The sequence below is a fragment of the Sinocyclocheilus anshuiensis genome, unplaced genomic scaffold (assembly GCF_001515605.1).
Source record: "Sinocyclocheilus anshuiensis isolate Anshui unplaced genomic scaffold, SAMN03320099.WGS_v1.1 scaffold51, whole genome shotgun sequence".
In the NCBI taxonomy this organism is placed as follows: domain Eukaryota; kingdom Metazoa; phylum Chordata; class Actinopteri; order Cypriniformes; family Cyprinidae; genus Sinocyclocheilus; species Sinocyclocheilus anshuiensis.
The window spans coordinates 550,233-569,797 of record NW_015548296.1 but is presented as its reverse complement, the minus strand read 5'-3'; the positions used below and the strand labels follow the sequence as shown (position 1 = coordinate 569,797).

Genomic DNA, 19,565 nt, shown 5'->3' with positions numbered 1-19,565 from the left:
TGTAAGTACGTTTTTTATATATAAAGAATTTGCCACTGATGATTCAAACGCGAGTTTTGAGCAGTGTAGAGTAGCACTTGTTGTTTGTCATTTCTCCAATCACAAATGCAGACATGGTTTTATGTTTATGCAATGCAACGCGTAAAAAGACAGTATAAGTACAAATAAGTACAAATGCCTCGTTTATAATGGGTTTTAATGTTTTTGTCTCTCGCACCGGCCGGACAGGGCATCACAGTATGGTAGGGGCGTAACATTTCCGTCACACGCTTGAGGTATTTGGCTAATCACAACGCACTGGATAGCTGGCCAATCACAGCACACCTCGCTTTTCAGAACGATGAGCTTTGTAAAAATCTACGCGTTTCAGAAAGGCGGGGCATAGAGGAGAAACAATAATGTACAGTATGTGGAAAATAATGTGTTTTTTTTAACCTTAAACCACAAACACATTTCATTACACCAAATACACAAAATAATGTTCTTTTTAGCAGCATCATATGACCCCCTTAAGAACAATTGTTACAAATCAGGATATGATTACTTAAAAGATTCAAATATTATTTCAAATGTTTTGTTGAAGTCCTCCAAGTTTCACTTTTTGTATGTTATACACCTTAAAATTGTTACATTTTTGAATGAAATTGTCATATCAGATTTTCTACTACTTTTTTTTTCCACAGTCTACTTCTGTGGTCTTTTCAAAATCAGTCATGGATGGAATATCTAATAAACATTTAAAGGCGTCCTATTATGCTCTTTTACAAAGTCTTGATTTTGTTTTGGGGGTGTACTAGGACAGGCTCTCATACTAGGTTGTTCGAAAAACACATAATTTTTCACATTTTACATTATTACAACACCTCTCTCCCCAGTCTGGCATGAACGGCTCGAACAGTTCCTCTATCAAATGAAGGCCCGCCTTCTGAAATACGAAATGTGCTGTGATTGGTTAGCTGGGCCAGTGTGTAATGTGATTGGCACCACTCGAGGCCTGGTCGGGAAATGTCATGCCTTACCATAGCCGCCTGTGATCTTCAGTGTAAATATTGCGTCAAAATCAAATCAATTTGAGCGCGATTTAAACCCGGATGATTGTAACCACTCTAAGTTCGTCTGCCTTGGGAAAGCTGGCATAGTTTTGCCAACTAATTTTCAGTGGAAGTTGCTAAAGGAAGGTCAATTTGTTGCTAAAAGTTGCTAAATGATGTTGTGATATGTCATTGCATCAAATCTCAGCAAAAATTTTTTATAAATGTCAATTTAAATTTGTTCATAAAATAATATAAATGCATAATATAATATTAATATAAATATTTTTAAATACAACACTGAATTATTAAACACTTACACATTTTCAAACGATTTAAGTTTTTTTATTAACTAGTAAATTAGTAAAACTACACATTCTGGACAATTATAGTCTTAAGCAGTGTATTAGTAGTTAGTGTGCTACACCCTAAGAAGAGTCTGTAAAAATAGGGCACAATCTTCTATGTTAATATGAAGGCGTTTTCTGTATTATTTTTTTTACCTGCATTTTAAATTACGCATTGTATTATCTTGTGTTTTCAGGTTGCAGGGTTACAACGGATAATGGATTGGAATATAATGGATGGATGATGGATAATGGATGTCCTGGAAAATTACTAGTACCTTTTCCATTTTTCTAGATATTTTTCTTACAGTGTACTAATTGATCTACAATCACAGGTACAAGCTAACAAGGTGTATCATAAATGAACAATTATTCAATTATTATTATTATTATTATTATTATTATTATTATTAAATTGAACAATTGCAAATAGCAACTAATGTGTGTACTGCTAGGCATCTTTGGTTTCCTATTTTTGTGTAATTTAGTTGGAAAATGTGTGCCTTTTTATTGTTTGAGTCACTTATCAGAAGTTGCCAAATAAATTGTAAAAATAGCTAAATTTGTTGCTGGGTGCTTTTGGGAGAAAAAGTTGCTAGGGTAGTCTGAAAAGTTGCTAAATTCAGCAACAAAATTGCTAAGTTGGCAACACTGAGCTAGCGTGTCTCCGACATAGTGATAACACTCGTTGCCTTCTCTAGTGCAGCTCAACCAGGTCTCGTCCCATTCGTCGATATTTGTGATATCACAAATCCCGGAAAATATGCATTGTAGTCCAAACGAGTCATTCGTTGTAGTTTTTGAAAAGTGATTTCTGTTAAATAAAAGATCTCCTTTTGAAGTGGACTTTGAGCTTTATAACTTTGCAGATCTTTTTTATGTTCAAACAGCAACATTACAGACTAACTAAAGTTGAAAAAGTGAAAAAACATAATAGGACCCCTTTAAAGTAATCGACTGAATAACAATCAGTTAATAGGCATTGATATTTGAAGATAAACCTGTTGCTCTCATGAACTCAAGGAAACACAGGAATGTATGTTAGGTAGGCACACTGCTGCTTGCAGTCAGTAAGAGTTTTATGTTGACCCAGACTACATTTATAAAAAATAAAAAATCAGTAAAACAGTATTATTATTAAAATTAAAAATAATGGTTTCCTGTTTTACTATATTTTAAAATGTAATGTATTCCTATGATGCAAAGCTGAATTTTTAGCAGCCATTACTCCAGTGTCACATGATACTTCAGAAATCATTCTAATATTATGATTTGTTGCTCAAACAATTCTTATCAGGTGAAAGCAGTTGAGACTACATACAGTGAAAAATACACCCTAACCTCAGTCGTTCAAGACAAGACCAGCAGGAATTTGAGCACTTTAAACATCCTGTTGCTCTCTTTTTCCTTTCCTTAAAAGTGTTCCCATTTTTAAAGCCAGGAAGCAGTTTTGTGGAACGATTATAGTAGAAAAATTGATTGTGAAATCTATTTAGTGCGGCTATCGATTTCCCCATAAGGGGAAGGAAGGCAGACCGTGTGAGTAAGATAATGGAATATGGAACCGGGGAGCAAGAGCCCAGAAATGAGAAGTGACACTGGTTAATGGAGTAGAACTGGGCTGTTTTAGGTGGGGTATGAGAGTGTGTGCACATACATCCGTGTGAGAGGTCCCCACAGCTACAATAACACTCCACAGTTTGCTCTGCATTTCAACTCATCCATTTTAAAAGGACAGCTGATGCAAAAAATAAAATTTGGTCATTATTAATGCAATCTAATGTAATTCCAAATCAGTCAGCTGTTATTTACCCAAAGAAAACAAAATAAGCATTTTTTAGCGTGTTTTAAGCAACACGACTGGTTTCAGCACTGATAATAAGAAATGTAACCTGAGGATCAAATACTATATCATATATTGAAGGATCATGTCACACCGAAGAATGGATGCGGAAAATTGAATGACATTTTACAATATATTAAAATTAATTAAATATATGCAGTCTTGGTGAGCATATTGGCCCCCAAGTTGAGTGAGTGACGTGACATGTGGCCAAGTATGGTGACCCGTACTAGGAATTAGTGCTCTGCATTTACCCATCCAAAGTGCACACACACAGCAGTGCACACACACACCGTGGACACACACCCGGAGCAGTGGGCAGCCATTTATGCTGCGGTGCCCGGGGAGCAGTTGGGGGTTCGGTGCCTTGCTCAAGGGCACCTCAGTCGTGGTATTGAAGGTGGGAGAGAGTGCTGTACATTCACTCCCCCCACCTACAATCCCTGCCGGTACGAGACTTGAACCCACAACCTTTTGGGTTACGAGTCCGACTCTCTTAACCATTAGGCCACGACTTCCCCACATAAGTTTTAGTAACATATGTGAAAGGTGGATTCTTTCCACCTGCAGCATTGTTGTAAATCACCAGACATCTTACAATTCCTTTTCCACATCATTGGACAGACACAGATTTTGTCAATGACTTATATTGGAAAGGAAGGAAAGTCGGTCTGGAAGAAAGAATACAGTGAACACACAATATTGACGAAACAATGAGCTGCTAGACAGCACTGAACACATCGCTGCTACAAAAGTGACTCACTTCATTTGAAATCATTCACGATTATTTAAATAGTCTGGCCATAACTACTGTATAATAAGTGAAAACAATGAGCTGTCATTCCTCCTGTGTGATGGGTATATGACTCATTGTACATGCAGATCTAAGCTCTGCCATTAGCAGTCAATGCATCAAGCTATTTCAGGATTTCTAATAAGTATTTATCATTGGGGGAATCTTACTTAATGAAATTCAAATTGTCTCTGCATACATGACAGCAATGGATGACTATTTCAGACTGGCTGCACCAGGAGAAAAAACCCTGCTGCACCTGAAAATGCTAGCAGGCAACCTGAACACATGTGGTCAAATCATTCCTTCATGCATCGTCAATTCCAGTTTCTCAATCAACACATCTTTCTTAGAGCCACATATTGCAAACAATGTTGGAGAATGAGTCAGTGGAGAGAAAAAAATTATCATAAATATGTCAGTCTGGTGCCTACACAAACGATAACTGTCAGTGTAAACAGCATGTAAATGAGGAGAGAGTATGCATAAACCATAGAAAGAATGAGAGGAGGAAAATGATGACAATGTTTTTTTCTTCATCGTGAGATCAAAAAGCATGACAAATGTAAAGAACATGTAAAACTGAAGCTTGAAACACTGAGGGCATTTAATGGTCTCGTCCTTCTATGAGGACATTGAGCTGTTTATGTGTGAACCTCAGTGACCAGCTACTGTCAGTTTAACAGATCTAACCTGATGGTAGGCCCATTACGGCGAAGACCTGAGATGGTGAGAGATTAGAGGTGCGATTAGAGGAAGAACCCAATTATCCCTCAGCATGAGACTGACCACTCGAGCGAGACACTTCCGTTGTTGATTTCCAATTACATCACTGCATCTTCCATTGGACAAGCATGATAGACAGAAACAAGCAGAATTTCATGTAGAGTTCACATGATCAGACACATTAAGCACATGAACAATGGATTCAATATGCATTATTAACAAACTGGCTTTTATATGTTGAGAATATAAACAATTTAAAGGAAGGGTTATTCAAAAGATTCAAAGACCAAAGTCAAAAGACTGCAAAGCAAACGAGATTTCAAATGATTCTTTACAAACTGAAAGGCTGTTACTGCCACCTTGTGGTAGAAATAAGAAAGTAAACTTACCTTTTTATTTTGGCTAAACCTGCTACAAAGACAGTTACAACTGGTGCAAAAGACGATTTATGCTCTGGAATATATTGTCAAAATAAACTGTGAAAATACTTGCAATGACGCTGCGAATAAAACTTTATATTTATATAAAACTTTATTCCCATTGGTTACATTACTTATTTTACAGTTAGAAAAACAAAAAAACTGTTCAAATTAAATCTGAGCAGAAATCAGGTTTGGATAAAACAAGCAAACACACAAAACAACCAAACTGACTTCATTATATAATTGCATTGGTTTAGGATGAATTTGTTTTCCATTCCATACTGTGAGGCATATAATAAACTTTATATTTATATAAAACTTTATTCCCATTGGTTACATTACTTATTTTACAGTTAGAAAAACAAAAAAACTGTTCAAATTAAATCTGAGCAGAAATCAGGTTTGGATAAAACAAGCAAACACACAAAACAACCAAATTGACTTCATTATATAATTGCATTGGTTTAGGATGAATTTGTTTTCCATTCCATACTGTGAGTCATATAATGGCAGTGAAAAAGCAGTGTTTGTACCACACAAAAAAAGTTAAGATAAATTTAAATTGACATCCTCAAAGTTAAACAACACAGCATTTATTAGAAAAAAAGCAAAGCTAGTCCTATTGGTTTACTGTGTGTGAAAGCTCTTTCGCCATCTAATGGCTGAGGACAACAGATTTCCTTTTCAGAGTCCTCAATTGCTGCGCTTTATACACAACAGAGACTGAATCCACTTTGTTACGGGAAACAAAACAGTACTAACAAAAGCAGAGGACAATACCCCTAAAATCCAATACAACTCTGGTAAATTTGACTTAACACTGCCAAAAATACAGATGACCATTTTTAGGGAAAAAAAATGTATGGCAGTATGGTAGACTTTGCTTTCAAAATACCTTTCCATAAATGCCACCTCACCTGGCAGTTCCTTAACCTTCATAAAACAGGCACGTATGTGGATGAGAGGCAAAATCCTGAACAGACATAGCACAATTGTCCTCAAATCATACATGAGATCTGTTCAGGTATAGAAAAACAAACAAACAATGGAAGGAAAGAACTGAGCATCTTCAGCAACCAAAGGAAGAGTTGGGAAGTGAAAACCATGGCCATTGACCTAACTACTCTTTTCTATTGTAGCTCCCATACATGAAAAGTTTAATACTTCACACCTGAAATCCAACTGGTTCTCTCACTATAGCACAGGAATGACATGTGACTTGGTCATCCCATTTGATGTCATTAACCAAAACTAAGTTTATAAATAAATAAATATTCCCATATAATCTGCTTAAAGCACCTGTCAAAAGAAAAGCCCTTCACCAGGCATACTAAATATCACGCAGGAGTGATTCCTAGAGCTTTAGTCTTTAAGTGCCTGAAATCTGTAAGGGGGAACAAAGAAACATTATATTCTATTCTTCTTAAAAAAAAAGTTGGTCAAGTACATTGAAAGCGCTATAGCACACTGTCCGGTCTGTTTAAAGTAGTAAAAGTTAGGATTTGAATTGTTCATGCAGGCACAAATACTGAAGCCATGCATTTCTTCTGGGTCTATTAATATTTTTGACCCATGATTCACACCTTCCCACTCTCAGTAGCAAATCAAGGCAGTTAACCCTCTCTTTCACCTTACAGATGCTAAGCAGATGCAAAGAGATGACGTTTTGTTAAGGCCAGTTTCTTTAAATTACATTCTGTACATTATATATACTTGATTTGCACTATACAATATAAATCATCATCATAGATACCGTGCTTTCATTTTAGCCCAGAAATGGTTTGTCGGTCTCCCTGACTTCTTCGATATAAGGGAACATTTTTTTAAAACTAGTATGCGAGTGTGCGTTTATAATACATGCATGCCTTTAAGATGTTTCGGTCATGCTATGAAGGTTTTAATGACCTTCTGTATAACCTGGCCACAGCCTGGGCAAGGAGCATGAAATTTGTGTAGCCTGTGGGCACAGGGGAAACAGGTGATCAAGTGAGCTGTGCGGCCGTGGATGATGTTGCCGTTTCGCGGCCGCACTCGGCACAGCTTGCAGGGTTCCAGTATGGCCTCTGGTTGGCATTCTGTCTCCATGTCCAGCGTGTCCTGGCTGTCTCCCTCTGAGCTCTCCTGTAAGTGGTGGTGAAGCTGGGAAGGACCCTTTCCTTTAGACGAGGTGGTGGATGATGGGGGGATGTTTCTAGCGACGTGGTGCGAGGGGAGGACGACGGGGTCAGACACAGTCCTAAGGCAGTCAGGCATGTCGATTCCATCATCATCCTCCTCGTCTTCATCCCTCTCAGGACGTGAACTGGAGGTGGGGATGTCTGGCACGGAGATTGAGTGCACAAGACGAGGACAATCCTTGTACCAGTCTTTCCGCAGAGCCCAACAGCGCATACAGTACCTTTGAAGAGGGGTGTTAAATTTGCGGCACTCTGAACACTGCCACGCATCCTGCCAAAAGAAGAGGTCATTTGAATAAGATATGCCTTCCATGTATGTATAACTATTTAAGAACATAAACAGAACAATATAAAGATGATAAACTTAAATATACACAAACAGTTATTTAAATCTTACACTTTAAATATTAATTTCATTATACAAAACTGTTCAAAAGTTTGGGATGAGTACATCTAAAACTTTTATTCAGCAAGCAAAAAGTGACAGTTAAAACATTTATAATGTTGCAAAGGGTTTTGAAAGTAATCCTGTTCTTATTCAAATTTTTATACAAAGAATCCTGAAAAAAAAAATCACTTTTACTGTTTTCCAAAAAACTTAAGCAGCACAACTGTTATTAAAATATTAATATAATAAGAAGAAATGTTTCTTGAGCACCAAAACAGCATACAATTATTTCTAAAGGATCATGTGACACTGAAGACTGGAGTAAGGGCTGCTGAAGCTTTGCCATCACAGGAATAAATTACATATATTAATTCTCTCAAATATATTCAAATAGAAAAGTTATTTTAATTTGTAATAACATTTCACAGTATTATGGTTTCTAATTTGATAAAATAAATGCAGACTTGTTGGACAGAAAAGATTTCTTAAAGGGAAAGTTCACCCAAAAATAGTGATGGAAATTTTGATTCTTTCAAGAGATTCGTTCATTTTCAGGTTCGTTCACCAAAATGATTAGTTCAGATTTGTTCACTGCTTCGTTCAGTGACCATTTCTTCATATTACATAAATACGCCAGCAGGTGGCGAAAAAGAGTGTCTTATGTGTTGTATTCACTTGTTACAAAAACTGATTTGGCTTTATTAAAACTTGGGCATAATCTACTCATTAAATAAATAAAGTCTAAATAAGTTGTTCAGATGACCAAAGGCTCAAGGTTTTCTTGCATAATTAACATTTTAATTGTTTGGTCAGACAATTACACATTCATAAATCAGGGAGTAGAGTTATGTTCTGTATGCTAAATATGAATATATAAACAAGCGTATGTCCACAGTACCTAAAACTGCGCTTTGCATATGCTTTCTGCTGATTGCTGATCGAGATTGACTCACATGCTAAATGGCCGACTGACCCGGTACACTCTCATTCATTTCGTTCACGAACGAGATATGTACCAGTTTAGTCATTTCATTCACAAACGAGATGTAAGCAGTTCATTCAACTCGTTCACGAACGACATGTACCAGTTCGGTCATTCTTATGTGTTGTATTCACTTGTTACAAAAACTGATTTGGCTTTATTAAAACTTGGGCATAATCTACTCATTAAATAAATAAAGTCTAAATAAGTTGTTCAGATGACCAAAGGCTCAAGGTTTTCTTGCATAATTAACATTTTAATTGTTTGGTCAGACAATTACACATTCATAAATCAGGGAGTAGAGTTATGTTCTGTATGCTAAATATGAATATATAAACAAGCGTATGTCCACAGTACCTAAAACTGCGCTTTGCATATGCTTTCTGCTGATTGCTGATCGAGATTGACTCACATGCTAAATGGCCGACTGACCCGGTACACTCTCATTCATTTCGTTCATGAACGAGATGTACCAGTTTGGTCATTTCGTTCACGAACGAGAAGATCTCTCGGTACGTTCCAAACGGGATATATTGCCCTCCGAAGGGCACTTTGTCAGTGAAGGGCGTATTCGTTCACTACATTCAACAAATCACATGCTCCGTCACATCTCATACTCGAAGGGTATCGGCTCAAGGTTTAGTCATTCTTTGACAGGATGAATCAGTCCACAGAGCTACCCGGTTCACCGAGCTGCGCATGCGCTGCTAATAGCGCCGCGCTGTTCTGGAGGGAGGAATTTCAGTGAGCGAGGAATATGAGTCAATGGATTACGTGAACGAGAACGATTCGTTCACCTAAAAGATTCGTTCAAAAAGAACGATTCGTTCACGAACGAAACATCACTACCCAAAAATTAAAAATTCTGTCATTAATTACTCACCCTCATGTCGTTCCAAACCTGTAAGACCTTCGTTCATCTTCGGAACACAAATTAAGATATTTTTGATGAATTCCGAGAGCTCTCTGACCCTCCCATAGACAGGAAGGATACTACCACGATCAAGGTCCAGAAACATAGCAAGGACATTGTTAAAATAATCCATGTGACATAAGTGGTTCAACCCCAATTTTACGAAGCTACGAGAATACTTTTTCTGTGCAAAGAAAACAAAAGTAACGACTTTATTCAACAATTCGTCTCCTCCGTGTCACCCTGGCGCCATTTTGGAGAGTATCCACCGAATGTAAAGAACGTATGCAGCACCGCGCGGAAACGTTGTTTTCGTTCAGATCAAAGCGTAAACAACGTATCCGTGTGGCGCTGCTGACACAGAACAGCATACGTTGTTTACGTTCAGTGTATACTCTCCAAAATGGCACCAGGGTGATGCGGAGGAGACAAATTGTTGAATAAAGTCGTTATTTTTGCTTTCTTTGCACAGAAAAAGTATTCTCGTAGCTTTGTAAAACTACGGTTGAACCACTGATGTCACATGGATTCTTTTAACGATGCCCTTGCTACGCTTCTGGACCTTGATCGTGGTATCCTTGCTTTCTATGGGAGGGTCAGAGAGCTCTCGGAATTCATCAAAAATATCTTAATTTGTGTTCCGAAGATGAACGAAGGTCTTACAGGTTTGGAACGACATGAGGGTGAGTAATTAATGACAGAATTTTCATTTTTGGGTGAACTATTCCCTTAAGTAGGTAGGTCAGTATCGGCATTGGCCATTTAAAAATCATTTAAAAACGGTTGATCATTAATAAAGAACAGCAAAAGTACTATTTTTCTTATACGCATACCTGTGTGGAGATCTCAGTATCAGTGTCATCACTTAAACACTGAGAGTCATCATCCCGATCTTCCTGCATCTGATAGTGAAAATGAATTGCATTTAGCTGGTTATGATGACTCAATAATGTTAAAACAAAACAGTCAATAAAGAAAAAACAACATTACCTTCCTGTCATCTTTACTATCTTTCCCGGTCTCCTCTTCTTCATGTGGGGACTCCGCGTCACTTCCCTGCTCCAGCACTGCCTCCTTCATATCCACACTAACTTGCTCGCTTTCTGCCTCATTCAGGAACCAAAGATCATCTGTGGTGTCAGAAACAATGGCCGTGTCCTCGTCCTGTCCGGGAGAGAGCTGTTCCCTCAGTCTAGTTGTGTGACAGTCTCACTACAATGACTAAACTCCATTAAGACTTTTATTTTATTTTTTAATTCTTGTTTTTCTTCATGAAAATAACCATATTAATTATGTTCTGGTTATCGTGCCCTCTTACTTGATTGGTGTGAATATCCGTTGAACCGTTGCTCCGGCGAGTGTAATTATTTCGCAGGTTACCCAGAAACCACCAAGGCAACCCAGAAAGGTCCGACTCTTCCAGAGTAACATCCAATTTTGCCCGTTTGCAAGCAGACCTGGGCAAGCCGTCTGAGGAGTCTGTAAGATCAATATCTGATCTTAAATTACATATTACAATGGAAAAATTGATGGATAATGATAATATTGATTACATTGTCTAAAGTGTGTTTGGTGATTCATGCTGACCTTCATCAGGATCGCGTGGCCTGCGTTGCGAGCAGCTCTGCGTTGCACCAGTGCTGGAACTACCAGCAATGAGAGCCTGTCCAGAGCTAATCAACCCACTGGAAACCTACACGGTAAGGGAAAAATCGAATCAGCATACAGTAATGACATGACACTCGGTAGGACAGCAGTTCCTTCACAGCAGACGCCCGTGTGTGTGGCAACAAAAGGCCAAGTTCTCACAAGTTGTGGGAGGGGGAAAAAAATAGGACGTTTCTAAAAAGGTTGCTTAGAATGGGTCACAAATGATGGAGATATTAGACACTGCTGCAGCTGTAAATGCAAATAAAGTAGCAACAATCAAGTAGACACCTATCTAAATTACATCTCACCAATGTGTAATTACTAGTAGGGCTGGGCGATATATAAAAAAAAATTATATCTCGATATTGTCAATTTTTACAATATTCAATATATATCTCGATATGTTTGCATTTGCTTTTAATAATAAAAACATGAATTTCTTTTGCCCCCATTCTAAAAAACAACAAAAACAATTTAGATAGAAGTTATTGTTACAAAGTAAATACAAAATGTTTAGTGCAAATTTAAGCAGTTAAAAAAAATCTAGACCAAGTGATAACTTACTGCTTTTTATTAAATTAACATGTATATGTAACTGAAGTAGCGCAAAACAAGTACAGAAAGTGCATTCTGTCAATTTTATTGGTGCATGCAATTCACAATTTACACTGTGCAACTGGGGGAAATAATTAAACTGGGATATGTTTTTTTAACAAGTTTTTAGCTAAGAACACAAGTCTGTCAACTGTCTCTATATATATATATATATATATAAAAATTAATACCAAAGACTTATGCACTCTCTCTGTCTATATTATGAAAACCGGTAAAACAAATGAAAAATATTATAACAGTGGAATTCCTAATAGTAATGCCAAATTGCCATAGCCTATGTTTCTCTATTCAAACAACAGCAGTTGAGTAAATGCATTTATTCGGCGATCACAATCGCAAACAATATAGTCGAGATCTCATAACAGAACACAGACTGGTTGAGTGACACTTTCATTTAGATCGCTAAACTCCAGCTTGTTTGTTGGTGTTTTCAGATCATTTCAGAATTTCAGCGCATGGTTGCCAGATTGCTTAAAATAAGCAAAACACTGGGCAGAAAATGTATGCTTGTAACAGCGAAGCTCTGATTCGGGGATTTGAACTATTGATATCTGGCAACCGCACTCATGAAAGCAGTCCGCATTAACATGTCTCCTTTTTTGGGCGTTCGGCATGTTCTTTTGGGAAAGTATGCTTGAATTTGAAATATTCTATATTCACGATATTTTCTAATTTTACATCGTCGTCAAAATGATTGCGATATTATCGCTAATATTCGATATATCGCCCAGCCCTAATTACTAGTAAAAAAAGTAAATCCAAAATAACACCTTTTAAAGTTCATATTATTAGCATAAATCACTCAAAGCCTTTCTATTTAAAGTCTAGCACAAATTAGCACAAACGCATGACAGTACCAGGCACCTCCTCCCAGACTGCTTTTCCCAACTCCACCTAACTTAATTCCGCCAACTCACAACCGTAAACCGTCATGCCAATGGTGTTAAATGTGGATGGGTGTATGACAGAGGGGAAAGGGGAGAAAAGGGCCAGTGAACTGAGAAGGAAGCTGCAGTCCTTCTGAAAGAACCAACGACGCAGAGAAGGAAACTCTGAGCGACAAACAGAGACAGGTACTCTGTCCCCCAGCAGCCAGGCCCATGCTGGTGGCTTCTCCGGAAGGACCACCAGACCAAGCCGGCCGTGGGGAAGTACAGAGACGGTGCCACTCTGTACAGATACGGCTGGCGGAGACAGCTGCCGCCCTCCCCTTCGTGGCAAACAGGCTACTGATCATGATGCAATTCTACACACAAAAATTGCATTGTAGCAAAAGTCTGAGCAACTACAATGTAAAGAAAAGATGTGAAAGCTTGAGAAGACAATTATGGGCATTAAAGCAACATTGATTAGAGCACACATTAAAAAAATGGAAAAAGCTGACAAATGTAAAAGGTTGTAAGTATTGTATGCTTAATGACCTAAATCATATATATATATATATAAAAAAAGTACAATACCGTATTGGCCCGAATATAAGACGACCCTGATTATAAGACGACCCCCCTTTTTCCAGATGTACCTTTTGGAAAAAGGCTTTTTAAAAATCAAATCTTGTTTTTTCTCAGTAAAACACATTTTGTCTTCAATTATTTTCATATTGCATATTTTTCCTATAACCTTGGCCAGATCTGTGCCTTGCCACAATTCTGTCTCTGAGCTCTTCAGGCAGTTCCTTTGACCTCATGATTCTCATTTGCTCTGACATGCACTGTGAGCTGTAAGGTCTTATATAGACAGGTGTGTGGCTTTCCTAATCAAGTCCAATCAGTATAATCAAACACAGCTGGACTCAAATGAAGGTGTAGAACCATCTCAAGGATGATCAGAAGAAATGGACAGCACCTGAGTTAAATATATGAGTGTCACAGCAAAGGGTCTGAATACTTAGGACCATGTGATATTTCAGTTTTTCTTTTTTAATAAATCTGCAAAAATGTCAACAATTCTGTGTTTTTCTGTCAATATGGGGTGCTGTGTGTACATTAATGAGGAAAAAAAATTAACTTAAATGATTTTAGCAAATGGCTGCAATATAACAAAGAGTGAAAAATTTAAGGGGGTCTGAATACTTTCCGTACCCACTGTATTTCCAAGAAAAAAAACATCGTCTTATATTCGGGTCAATACGGTACATTTTGTACTCAAAATGCCATGCACAAAGCACTTTTGTCAGCCTTTCATTTACAAAGAAATCACAAGTAACAGAATTAATCAATAAATTAGATTTATCATGATCAGGATTTATTTGATTTTCTGATCAATTGTTTGCCATGAAGAGGAGTAGCAGACACTGTTTCTCCTCTGCACCATGCTTTAGTTTTACCTGACCAGGATCTTCACTTGGAGACTCATTAGAATCCTTGCCGACTGAAAGATTCTTTGCTGCATCTGTATTTCAAATAAGACACAGTAACAAAACAAACAAAAGAAAAAAAACAGCCCTTTATTCACCAAGCACACCTCAAGCACACTTGGCCCAAACGTAATGCCTGAATCTGTGGTGGAAAATGGTGTTTCTAATAAATATTAATATTAGTTTTATTATTTAATCTTTTAATTTAACCTAGTCAAGTATTTAACGTGAAGTCAAGATTCTGTATGAAGATTGCACAGTACACTAACCTGATAATACAATTTAAAAAGTTAGGTGGAAAAACAAAAAAAAAAAAAAAGTGTTTACATACCCACTGTAGCACACATCACATTCAGACATACATACATACACACACCTTAAAATGAAAGGTGGGGCTAATCAAAATGAAAGAAAGCAAGAGAGTAAAAGGGCTAAATGACAGCATGACAAGTCATTCAAAATATGCATCTTTGGGAGATCAAATTCAACAACAATTAGAATGGACTTACCCGAATTATTCAACATAAACAAATTCCTCTTCAACATCTCATACACAGGGCTATGAAAGGCAGAAAAGAAAGACGTAAATACCTGATACATGTTAATTATCTCAAGGTATTCAGACAGGGTTTCTGCAGACTTGAACGAGTTAAATTTAAGACTTAAGACCTTTTTAATACTGCCCCATGTCTTGAATTTGTGATCATTCTGATTGTATTTTAATAGACTGAATCATGCAGTGATCAGGCAGAGCGCACTGCAAATGCGCATGTGCACTAGACTTCACGTAATGCGTGCACTGTGTAGGTGTTTTGAATGTTTGTTTTTTTTGCGTTGTGAGAATATTGAGCAAAATAGCTCACTTGTCATGGTGTTATTTAACTATATCATGTTATGAATAAACTAAACATTTTTAATTTTTACCTCAGTGCGTTTCTTCTGAGTTTGTGTGTCATGCTCATTTGTTCTGAAGTCTCGAGACAAACAGAGTGAGCCTCAGCGGGGAAGAAAACATCTTTGGTCTGTCCAATGATTGTAAAGTCATTAGGTCCGTCACAGACTGAAGATATTTTAGCGGTAATGAGACCAAAAATATTTAAGACCCATCGTATCCGAATTTAAGACATTTTAAGACTTTTTAAGGACCCGCGGACACCCTGTCAGAGTTAGCTGTTAAAGGGGTCATTCATCCAAAAAGACCACTCTGTCACCATTTACTCACTCTCATGTTGTTCTAAACTTGCATGACTTTCTCTCTTCTACCGAAAATGAATGTTAGCGCCCCCTTGTGTCAATTTGGAAACATACTAATAACTTATCAGTTGATAATGTACATTTTCAGCTGTATTTGACTGCAATTTAAGTAAAAATGTGTGTGTGTTTTATACTGGTCATCATCCAAACAACTAGCTGTCTAGATATTGTCAACAACTGAAAAAACAGACACAAATGAGAGACATCTTTTTGTTTTCTCTGCCATTTAAATCTCCTTTCTGGTAGTTATGAGCTCACCTGGGGTTCTTAACAGAAAAGCTCCCCACTTCCAATAGCTCTCCAAGTGGGTCATCTTGACAGTGGACAATGTGCTGTCTCTGTTTGTCATACAGCTCCTTCATCATGATGTACTGACCCAGGTAGTGCATAACCTAATTAAAAACACTGCCATTATTAAATGTACCTTATCAAGCTGTTCAAAATCTTATCCAAAGCATGCGTCAATAAGCAGAGGTCAGCTCAAACACTCCTCACCTCCTTCAGGGTAAACACCTCCTCCCGAGCACCTGCAACTCTCAGGATCTGCAGCAGAGGAGCTCTGGGGTGGACCTGCAGAATCAAAAACACACGTTTTACAGTATGAAGCCTACTTTATCATATCTGATACATGAACTAAGGCCTATAAATTATAAAATAATCAAAACTTTGCTTCAATTTCTGTTGCACACAACCTACTACACGTACACGCCCTATGATTGATAATTACTTTTTTTAGATATATACTTTTTTAGTAAGTAAAAGGCCTTTTATAGTGTAAGTGTAAAAATGTCCACTTTCAGCTATGAAATCTTGTTCATAATCTTGAAATTGTATAAAGTAAATGTAAGAATAACTTGGTAGTAATATTTTAAAATAAACAGCCCTCTACGAACACCTTGGCAATTGAATCGCCTGTTATTTTTACAGAAAAATACAACAAAGAATATCATTTACATGTAGCGCGTCAGCTCCATACAATGTGACTCTCTCGCTCTCTCTCTCTCTCTCTCTCTTTCTTTGCGTGTGTGTGAGAAACAGTGCTCCCAGCACACAACAGCAAGTCGTGCGCCTTCACACTAGAGTTTACGGTACGTCAAATACAGGTACACTGCGCATCCATCGAGATTAATTGAAAAATAGCACAGATCGCTTGACGGAGAGCGAAACTCTGAAACGCTCAGTCAGAGTGTTCGGCGAGTGTAAATATATCTAGGCTAAACTTATACTTAGCCTCCAACTCACACACTGGCGAGTAAAATCTGAGAATTTATTAGCAATTGGCTAATATTATACATCGTTTAGTCGCCAGAGTGAAGATTTAGTCGCATATGCGAGTGATTTACTCGCAATGTAGAGGGTTGATAAACATGTACGGATTGAAGCAACTTTTACTGACTGGTATACTGAATTATCCATACATATTTATTTATTTAAAAAATCATGTTAAAATGTAAATACCAAATATGATATAACAGGCTTGTGAGGAATGTTTATTTGTTCATCACTCAATAAACATTATATTGCATTATATGCTTGCCCCCACAATTAAGATAATTTAAATAGCATCTTAAGTCATATTATTAGAAAGACATTGAGACAACGGATAATTAAATGCATTTTATATGCATTAAAGTCTCATTGGTTTACATCACAAGCTATCAGAATTTCATCTTACTAACTGAATCCACCCAAATCGCATATTTTAAATCGCCTCTGAATAAAACGGTGTTTTTTTAATGAGTAAGAGCTCCTATCTTACTACCTAGGCCTGATGTATCAAATAAGACACAAAACACGTGCATCAACGTTTTAGAAATATATTTTTTATGTTCAACAAACAGTTCCACTTCTTAAAACAACAACAAAAAATATTTTTATTTTTATCGTTTCATACGTCAGGCTTTACAGGGGTAAATTAACTACATGAAATGAATCAATATATAGTAAAAATGCATATATTGCTCACCTGAGTCCCTTCCCCTGGAAGAGTCCTGCATGAAGAGCTTGACCCCGTTAACTGAGATGATGATGATGACAATGAGGTCATGATTGATTTGAGAACTGTGAGGAAACATTTATATTCAGAACAACGCCAACGCCACGTCTGTTTTATTTATACCCACAAAGGGCTGTCTTTCAAAACCTAGTGAGCTGTCTAACTAGACAGCATTTCTGGACATCATAGATGTCGTTCAGATCGAGATTGACAGCTCAATAGAAATAAAATGCATGTTAATAATATATATACAGTGCACTCGAGTGTTAACTATGGTAAAAAAAAAAAAAAGACAAATAAAGCTAATGTATTTTCCTGAGGGCGTCATAATGTAGCCGTCAGCTAACTAACGTTACACAAAAACAATCATTTGTATACCATTTCACGCGCACAGGACACGTTGGAGACGAAAATGACTTTACTTACCATTATCCTAGTTCTTGCATTTGGATAAGGTAAATTGTGATAGTTGGCTGGATTAATTTAAATTCTCCGAGGTTGAACCAAGGATGCTAGGCTAACGTGCGCGAGCTATCAGCGTTCTACACTTAGAAGCAAAAGAGCAGTTAATGTTTAAACTAGACCTGGCGTGATCGTGCTGGTAGTGCATTCACACTCACCGTGTTATCTGTGCACGATTACATGGTTTCCAGTTGTTAAAGAATCAGAATTTGCGTAAAGAAAGGGAGAGGCGTGTGGGTTTGTTTGAACGGCTGCAGTCAGTTGAAGTTGACGTGGTGTATGTCGTCATCGGGGTTGCCAGACATTACGCAGTTCCTGTTTTGTGTCTAACGGCGGCGCTATAATGACCTTTACTACAATTCCCATTAACCATCCTCAGAAATAAATACAAGCCTACTGGGCATCCTTGTTTTAATGTTTTATACGTTTTCTGGTGTATTATGTATTAAGCAGTGTTGGGAAGGTTACTTTTGAAATTTAATAGGTTATGCATTACAAATCACCCTATTTAAAATGTGATTCAATCTGACATTTTATTACTTTTATTATGATTACTTTTATACATTTCTAATGTTTTCAACTGTTAAGCCCCATTCACACTAGCAGCGGGCGCCGCATGCGCACACAGTTAAGCATTGCTACCTTGACAATGCAGCCTGTTCATTATCATAATAAAATACAGTCAGTCAAACATATGGAAACAAAACTATGTAGTAAAAAAAAATATGTAGTAAAAAAATATGTAGTAAAATCTGTTAAGCCGTTAATGTTAAGTGTGATCACAGTACCGCCGTGATGTAAAACATTTTGTTTTAAGTGGATATTGGAACTGGAGTGAAGTACATAATAAATACTAATGCAAATACGGAAACATTTGATTTTGTGTGGAATGAGAGACCCAACGTTGGTTTCAGTTTCGTTTTAACCTAAATTAATTTGGTTTGGCTTGTAATTTATATTGCTATAGCTTCTTATATTTTTAATTATTTTCTAAATACTGTTAATTGAAAGGATTTGTTGTGGAGTGAGGGGAACTAACACTAGTTATGTTTACAGTGTTTATGAAAAGTGAAAGTGACGTGACATGTGGCCAAGTATGTGCCGGTACAAGACTCGAACCCGCAACCTTTGGGTTAAGAGTCTGACTCTCTAACCATTAGGCCACTACTTCCCATTATAATAAACTTTGATTATTATAATGATTGTAAACATTTCACGTTGGCATTAGGTCTATTTCTGGATGAAATAATAAAATGCGACTTATAGACACTTGTTGTTGTTAAAAAACATTTTAATATGCATAGCGTATTTTAAAGCTGCAGTCCATAACTTTTTTTTTTTTTGGTTAAAAATGATCCGAAATCAATATTTGATTTAATCACCATTGGTAGCGAGATATATGGTAATGCTTTTTTCCTCAGTTGGTCAGAACAAACGTGGCAGACTTGTTACTTACTTGTTCAGATGGCAATATATGGTGAAAATTCGTATTTGGGTCATATTCCAAGACCTAGGCTAGAATCTGTGATTGCGAAGTACAGTAAATATCCACACCGGTGGGGTGACCGACTGCCGCACATACTCTTCAGAACATTAGATTCATCAGTGCA

At 37.2% G+C, this 19,565-nt stretch overlaps 1 protein-coding gene across 3 annotated transcripts; it reads right to left on the bottom strand.

Annotated features, from left to right (window-relative positions):
- Nucleotides 1–5,463: 5,463 nt before the first annotated feature.
- Nucleotides 5,464–18,234, bottom strand: mdm4 (MDM4 regulator of p53). Of its 3 annotated transcripts, XM_016443644.1 has the most exons (12): nt 18,114–18,234; nt 17,920–18,035; nt 17,464–17,558; nt 15,993–16,067; nt 15,756–15,889; nt 14,753–14,802; nt 14,214–14,278; nt 11,210–11,315; nt 10,941–11,101; nt 10,613–10,801; nt 10,456–10,524; nt 5,464–7,610 (listed from the first exon to the last, which is right to left on the bottom strand). In XM_016443644.1, exons 3-12 carry the CDS (start codon nt 17,542–17,544, stop codon nt 7,044–7,046), a joined length of 1,497 nt encoding a protein of 498 aa, XP_016299130.1. In that variant the 5' UTR covers nt 17,545–17,558; nt 17,920–18,035; nt 18,114–18,234; the 3' UTR covers nt 5,464–7,043. The 3 variants fall into 3 exon arrangements, with proteins under 3 accessions (XP_016299130.1, XP_016299132.1, XP_016299131.1); XM_016443646.1 differs by having other exon boundaries at nt 10,613–10,786; nt 17,920–18,234; XM_016443645.1 differs by lacking the exon at nt 17,920–18,035.
- Nucleotides 18,235–19,565: the final 1,331 nt, after the last annotated feature.